The sequence below is a fragment of the Propithecus coquereli genome, unplaced genomic scaffold (genome assembly GCF_000956105.1).
Source record: "Propithecus coquereli isolate 6110/MARCELLA unplaced genomic scaffold, Pcoq_1.0 Scaffold574, whole genome shotgun sequence".
Classification (NCBI taxonomy): domain Eukaryota; kingdom Metazoa; phylum Chordata; class Mammalia; order Primates; family Indriidae; genus Propithecus; species Propithecus coquereli.
Window position 1 is genome coordinate 1357009 of NW_012151663.1, and position 8183 is coordinate 1365191.

The following is an 8183-nucleotide window of genomic DNA, read 5'->3' on the forward strand; positions in this document are numbered from 1 at the left end:
GTAGAGAGTGAAGAAGGTTTTGTGAAACATCGTAAATGTGTTTCACACTGAAACGGTACGTTTTCAATATGAGAGTGTCTCTGATATTGTTTGGATTTGCCAGAACAGTCTAGATACTCTAGTTCTCTACTCTTCACCTCAGTGATTTTGAAAGTGTGGCTCAGTGGTTGGTTTTAACTGCAAGGGTACCTTTTGCGAATGTCTGTTGCTGTCCTCAGAAAATTTAAAGGGAGAAGAATGAGAGAGCAATAGGAAAATGGCAAAAAAAAAAAAAAAAGAAAAAAGGGAGGGAAGAAAAAGTGGTTTAAATAGAAGACCGAAATCTGAACAGGACCGTGGTGTGGAGCAGGAAGAAGATACTTTCCTCAAGGTGCCAAGGCTCTGGGCCTGTAGCCTTCAGGAGGAAGCCTTCTTTCCTGCTCCCTGGCCCACCCACTTGTGGCCACTCTCACCTCCTTTTGGGTTTTTGGGCTCTTTTCAACATGGTCTTTGCGTGCCTGGCCATCAAGTGTTAAGCGGGGGCAAAGAAGGATTTCAGCAAGTACAAGACACAACCACACTGTGTCCTTTCAGACAACTTAATAATGGAAGCACCTGAAACGTGTGAGGGGACTCACTTTGGGGAGGGGCTTATGTGTTTTTTCTCAACAGACTTGTAGGTGATGTTCTGCTGTGCACAGGATTCCTTTCCTACCTTGGTCCTTTCAACCAGATATTCAGGAACTATCTGCTTAAAGATCAATGGGAGATAGAATTGAGAGCACGGAAAATTCCTTTCACTGAAAACCTGAACCTTATTTCAATGTTGGTGGATCCTCCAACTGTAAGTTTACTTTTCCAATATTATTCCAATTTCAATCTCGTTGTATTTCTTACCAAGAAGTCAAAGTATGCCTGATTTTTTCTTATTTTCATGTAGTTGAAAAGATCCTTCTGAACGTGCTTATGAGTTATTTAAAAATGAATTTTCCGTGTGGCATAAAAGTTCCTTTGCATTTTAAGAACTCGCTCTTCCAAATTCAAATCAGCTGCGTTGCTGCGAACTGAAAGATCGTTCATGAATTATAGGCCTGTTAACGCTGAGCTCGCCATGTAACTCTCTGTTACTTACACCACGCCTATTAGGTCTCTCTCCTTCAAACATTTTAGGCAAATGTCGGCATTATCTAAGCTATAAGTGCTGGTATTAACCTTATTTTTATCATTCACTATGTTTTCTAATGTCCAAGAGCATAATGCAATAGCGTGTCCTGGCGTCACGGAGGAACAGCGTGTCCTCCCGCACTCACCTTCCTTGCTGGAAATTTGACGCCACTGTCAATTTCCAGTGTATCTTGCTGAGCTCCTGTGGTAACAAACGCTTTCCAGGTCATTTGTATTCATGAGTTGCTCTCCTGATTTGCAAATCTGCTTTCTAGTTGCTGTTTCCTCAGGGAATGCCAGGTTATTAATTTCATGTTATCTGTATTTAAAAGTTAAAATATAATCTTTTCCAATTCAAACGACATTGAACTTGCCCTTACAGGGACTAGATTATGTGTTGAAGATGTACTGAACACTGGTGAGGCAAAGTGGGCCGGGATAGTCTTTATTAATTGTGGCCTTTGGAGGTCTTGGGATCATTTAACGAAGGTGGAGGCTGGCCGGCTCATTGGCTCTCCAGTGATTTTACTGACCACGTGGGGAGGGAGGCTGGCAATCCCCTCTAAATTTGGAGAAATAAATATTCACAAGGTGTCATCCATGAGCTCCTGCCAATACAGTATCTCCCCTCATCTAATTTCCCTCCAGCCCGTGCACCACGTGGGCAGAACCAAAGGGCAGGAGGGGGAGTTGTCAGGGGCTTATCCTTGGGACTTACCTTCTTCTCTGACATCTCATTATAGTCATTATCTTCACTAACCCCAGATCAGGTTTAATATGCAATCAATTTACATTTCCCCTAAGTGTGAAAGTATAAAGGGATAAACCCAGTTTGGGGTCATTAAAGAAAGGGTTCATTAGATTATAAATTTGCTCTTTAAAGTGAGTGTTACTTGGTTCACATTTACAAATTTGCCTTTTTCTAAGTACCAGTTACATAGTCTCAAAGGAAAAACATATTTCCAAATTTTAAATTATTTTACATTGTGGAACTTTTAATTACTAACGAAAGCATTCCTGGTCTCCTTCAAATGACCGTATCCATTTCCTGTTCAGATTGGTGAGTGGGGGCTGCAGGGACTGCCAGGAGATGATCTCTCAATTCAGAATGGCATCATTGTGACAAAGGCCACCAGGTACCCACTGCTCATAGACCCACAAACTCAAGGCAAGACTTGGATCAAATCAAAGGAAAAAGAGAATGATTTGCAGGTATGTGGCATTTGGCGCATGGGATAGTCATCCTGAAATCATGAAAAATTTTGAAAATTTCGGTTGAATCTGCCAGTTATAAACTTGTCTCTATGATAAATGTTTGCTAATTTACACTCTTGAATTTTGTAACAGCGATTCTGGATGACAGCTCTGATTATTTTCTCTCTTTCGTACTCTCTCTTGATCTCCCTCTCCCTCTCTCTGTCCATTTCCCTGGCTTGATTGCTTTTGTAGATGTTAAATGTGGCTCTTGTTCTGGGCCTTGGGTTTGAGCTTACAGAAAAGTGGCAAAAATAGAATGTTGTGATCCTTTAGTTCAAGGCCATTCCCACTAACTTTGCTCAGGGTCTTGATACTACTACTATGTAGTATATAGAGGCCAGCTTTGGGGCTGGAGTGTAATAAGGTGTTGATTTTAAGGTAGGGATAGACAGGCATAGGATTCCAATGTTCCTGACTCCTTTGAGAATCTTGTTACTGTAGATATTTTAATTCAACTACCAATATTCAGTGTTTCCTAGACACCACTCCCAGTTCTAAGCCTCCTGCCTCCATCTTTTTGCTTACATTATTTCTACTAACCAAAATGTCTTTCTCCGCCTTACTGGCCACTCCACGTACATCTCAGATAAAAATCTTAAATATTCTTAAAAGTTCACATCCAACACTGCCTTCATTAAGACTTTTCTTTGTACCTGGCTTAATAAACCCTGTCCTGAATCCTAACAATATCTTGTTTGTACTTGTGTTGTGGACTTAGAGTCTGTCTTGAATTATTGTTCTTTGTATATTCATCTTTTATCTCTACCATACCATAAACTTCTTGTTGGCCAGGTTTATGGTTTTACCCATCATTATCTTGCTCTGTTGCCCAGGCTGGAGTGCAGTGGCACGACCATAACTCACTGCAGCTTCCAACTCCTGGGCTCAAGCAATCCTCCTGGCTCAGCCTCCTGAGTAGCTGGGACCACAGGCACATGCCACCATGCCCAGCTAATTTTTTTATTTTTTGTAGGGACAGGGTCTTGCTATAACATCCAGGTCGGTCTGGAGCTCCTGGCCTCAAGAGCACCTCCTATGTCAGCCTCCCAAAGTGCTAGGATTAGAGGCATGAGCCACCGCACCTGGCCCATCTTTACATTTTCTGCATAGCTCTTTGAGAGTAGCAATTCTGATATTTATAAGAATCTGAGTGAATTAATCAAATTGTATCATGATTATAGGAAAAAAACCCAGGAAAATCATGTGGTCATCTTAATAAATACAGAAAAAAACCACTTGGTAAAATTCAATACCCATTCATGATAAAACTTCCAACAAACTAAGAACAGGAGGGATCCTCCTTTACTGGATAAAGAGTTTTAACAAAAAGCCTACAACATGTATCGTATTTCTTGGTGAAATATGAAAGATTTCCTCCTGAGATCAGGGCTAGGTGGACACGGGCCAGTGGTCAGAAGCATACCTAAGGTACGCACCCCACAGATACTCCAGACACAATACATCAGTAGGTGTTTACTAAGAAAGCCTAGAGAATCCCTGAAATGGACAGAGAGTGTAAATGGAGGGGAAGAATTAAGGGAAATGGTCTCTAATTCCACAAAGCTTCTTAGGACCCACACTCTTAAAAGGAGCGCACAAATGTGGTATCCCAAGACACCCCTGTCCCTGAACCGCACTTCCAGCTTGACTGTAACTTGTCCCTGGCTCCATCCCTTGACTCCCCTGGCTGTTGTTCTCCCTGCTCTTCTTATTCTTGTGTCCTTGCCTGGACATCCTTAGCTCAGAGCATGCACCCGTATCACTTGGCTGTGAATGCCACTGTTTTTCCTGATCATGGCTTTTTCTCTCCATTTCAGCATTAAATTCACTGACAGTCTTCAGTAATCTCCTTCCTGATACAACCCAGTCCCAGGAACCTTCTTGTGGAAGTAAGAAAAATACTTCCTGAGACACTTCCTTATTTTGAAAACCATCTGCTGCTGGGATGTAAACAGATTGAATGGCAGTCTCCTTACTCAGGAAACATTATTCCCTGAGTACATGGATAAGCACATGTACAAACACACATAAAGGAAAAACAATAGTTTATATGTCTGCGGCTGTGCTTGCCCTTGGCAGCATTGCCAAGGCCACCTTCAGTGCCGTCTCCAGGATCTATAGCTCTGACTTCTGGAAAGAGAATGTATTTACCAGGTCTCTCTATCAGAAATTCACTGACTGCCTTGTAAACACTTAACAATAGAGTGTTTGTGCAGATGAACCAAGCTCTGGTGGTGGATACCACATAGTGTTTCTATACAAGAGAAAACCAAGGGAATTAAACCTGAATTTATGACTTTGAGATATTATTTCAAGTTTATAAAAGATATCGAAGATGGTTATAAAGACAACCTTAAATAAACTGACAATTGAAAAATTATCTCTTGGGAAAGAAATCACAAAAATAGAGTTTGCCCCTTGGGAAACAGAGCAGGACATAAGCAAATTGAGTCTTGTTGGGGCCTTGTTTCATCTTGTTTAATGAGCTGGTGAAAGCCCTTTGTTTAGATCCATTTACCTATCAGCTCATAGGAAGGCCTTTACAGCACGGCGTTTGTATAATAAGGAAAGCTATCCATCCAGGGAAACTTTCTTCCAGTGCATTTTAAAATTTTAATTTTTCCTTTTTAATGAAGAAAGGACACAAGTAGACTTATTTAATTTTTCAATTCCACATCTTTTCTTCAAAGAAAAAAACATTATGTATATATTTCATTTCACTCTCCTAATCATCTGGTGTCCTGGCGGGTCTTCCTTGTGTCTTACGGTCTGCAGCGGCAACGGCATAAAGGCAATAGTTGAATTCAGAGACTGGAATACTTGTTTTTTGAAAATGTAAGGATATATATATATATAAAATCTTTCTATATCCTTACAGTCTATTAGGTTGACTTTCTGAAAAGTATCATATCCTTGCCTGTGCCTCTAGGAGACAGAATTCATGGATGGACCCTTGGTTTGACTCAATATATCATTTCTGACATCCTCTGTTTTTTTTTTTTTTTTTAAATCACCTATTTATCTTGTAGGGTCCTGAGAAGATAAATGAATATCCAAATATGCAAGTTACTTTGCTTTCTCTGAGTAATTATAGCTATGCAAGTTTAAAAGGATTAATCCTTCACTATTTCTCTTCCATCTGTCAGGAGTGAAGCTCTGCAGTTCCATCTAAGTAAGGAACCTGATTCTCCTCTTTTAATCAGAGAGACCCCTTTACACAGTCAGGGCTTGAACAAAGTCGTGACTCCCCAAGTTTTGAAAATTAATTTATGTTTATCACTTTTATTTTTATAAGTAAGCCTTCCTATATTGCCCTTAAAATTTTTAGTCACCTGTCTGACAGATCTCTTGGTTTCACTTAGGAATGGGAACACTCAGGGTGACATTTATAGACTCATGAACTCTTTCTTTTCAGGTGACAACTCTGAACCATAAATATTTCCGCACACACTTGGAGGACAGCCTTTCCTTAGGCCGGCCCCTTCTCATTGAGGACATTCGTGAAGAGCTGGATCCAGCCTTGGATAATGTATTAGAAAAGAATTTCATCAAGTCAGGTACCACATTCAAGGTGAGCTTTGTAAAAAAAAAAAAGAAGAAGAAGAAGAAGAAGGAAACAAAAGAACAATAGTGACATCTACTTATCTTTTTGAGCATAGCAGCAAAGGCAGTTTCCTTCAGGTGGTGGTATTTGGTCACTGGAAGAAAGATTATTTCCAAACTGAAATTCAGTATTTCCTTTTGTTTTTTATAGTATATAAAAAATGTAGGAGAGAACAGTATCTTGGTAAGAGTAGTCATCTAGCTGGAACTTAGTAACATATTATGGAAACACATTGGTCTTAATAACAATATGTTAGTTTAACACAAAAAATATATATATTTTAGCAACTCTGAGAAAATTGATTTTGCAGGCATATACGTATACATTTTTATAAGAAAATCTAGATTTCCTCACTGGAGAAAATGGCACTTTAATAAAGTCTATAGGCATTGATTTTTTTTATTTCTCTCTTTATTAACTTTCAGTCTAAACTCATTGACTTTGCTGGAAGCTATGGAATACTGTTCCCAATTGTTGGTGATAGCACGAATTGTTTTCAATACATATAAATGTTTCTTTTTTAATTGGTGTCATTCTCTACCTTCAGGCTTCTTCGGTTTTATTTCTTGACGAAGAACAGCATTTCCGATTGCATTTTTTCACTTCGAACAACTTAATTTCGTGAATATCAGTGAATAAGTAAAGAATGAAAATTTTCCCATTAACAGAGACAGATTTTATTTAGAAAAATGTTCTTCATGATGTGAACTCTTCTATATATCATATTTTTAAAATTCATCCAGCAAAAGTTTATGGAGCAGCTACTCTATGCTTAAGCCTGTACAAGTTCATGAGGGGAAAAATGAATATAACTCAGTCAGTGTTCTGAAGAGTTAGCACTATTCTCCTATGATATTAGAAAGTAGAATTTCTCTTTTTCAGACAAGGAAGCTAAGAACACAATTTTGGTGATTTGTTTGGATGTTATGGACTCACCCATAATTTTGAACTGAATTTTAAAAAATATTTAATTGACAAAGATGATATATGTTTAAAGTGTACAACGTGATGATTTGATATACGTATACATTGTGTAGTGATTACCACAATCAGATCAAGTAGCACATCTATCACCACTAATGCTCTACCTTAGGTACCCAGAGCTTGTTCATCTTGTAACTGAAAGTTTGTACCCTGTGACCAGCATCTCCCCATTTCCCCCACCCTGTAAGGCCTGGTAACCACTGTCCTATTCTCTGCTTCTGAGTCTGACTTTTTTAGATTCCACATATGAGTAAGATTATACAGTATTGTCTGTGTCTGGCTTATTTTATATGCTATATTTAACATGCCAAAGGAGGCTATAGAATCTCCATTCCTGAAGGTCTTTTAAAAGACCCTAGATTCTTATCTGCAACATGAAGGCATAATGCCTGAGAATGTGGTAGTGGCCTTACTATTTTCAGTCACATGCAGGATTAATTAAAGCTTTAATTCATTAAAAATTCTATGATTGCTACCTAATTTTTAGACAGCAAAAACTAGTTGCTTTTCAATATACTGCAAATAGTGGTATTTAAGGTGCATGTTCTCTTTCTGGAAAAATAGTTGGCATTTTTCCTTTGAAAATTACATTAACTTTTTCTGTTGTCAGATATGCTCTAGATATGACTGTAAAATACTAAAAGAAATAAAACTTCCTATAAACACAGCTAATGTCCATAGTAGGAAACAATTTCCTAAACTGGGAAAAAAAAGAGCAGCTCCAGCACTACAACTGATGAGTGATAAGTACTTACTAAGATTTTAAAGTCAAATCTTAGATGCATCTGAGTTTTCCTTTATGCATCGTTTGTTTTGGATAAATTTTTCATTTGATTTGCTTGATATCATGGCTAAAAACCTCTTCAGTCAGAACCACAATTCTGAGTTATTCTAAATTGAATGGGCTTTATTATTTGAGCTCAGCAATTAAAATTTTACAACTTTCCTTCCCAGTTCATTCAAGTTTCGCAGTAGTGTCATTTGGTAAATTCTTTCCTAAACTGAACACAAATTCCTTGCCCTGTCCTTTTAAGCTGTTTTTAATTTTATATTTGAATTTATATAGGTGAAAGTTGGTGATAAGGAATGTGATATCATGGATACATTTAAACTTTATATTACTACAAAGTTACCAAACCCTGCCTTTACCCCTGAGATTAATGCCAAAACATCAGTGATTGATTTTACTGTTACT

General features: G+C 38.3%; 1 protein-coding gene across 1 annotated transcript in view; it reads left to right on the forward strand.

Moving 5' to 3' along the window:
* Positions 1–8183, forward strand: part of DNAH8 (dynein, axonemal, heavy chain 8) — a 375229-nt gene that overhangs the window by 270278 nt on the left and 96768 nt on the right. Inside the window, 4 exon segments of the mRNA XM_012658131.1 lie at positions 652–823; positions 2200–2355; positions 5816–5971; positions 8055–8177. Of these exon segments, the coding sequence (XP_012513585.1) occupies positions 652–823; positions 2200–2355; positions 5816–5971; positions 8055–8177 (607 nt within the window).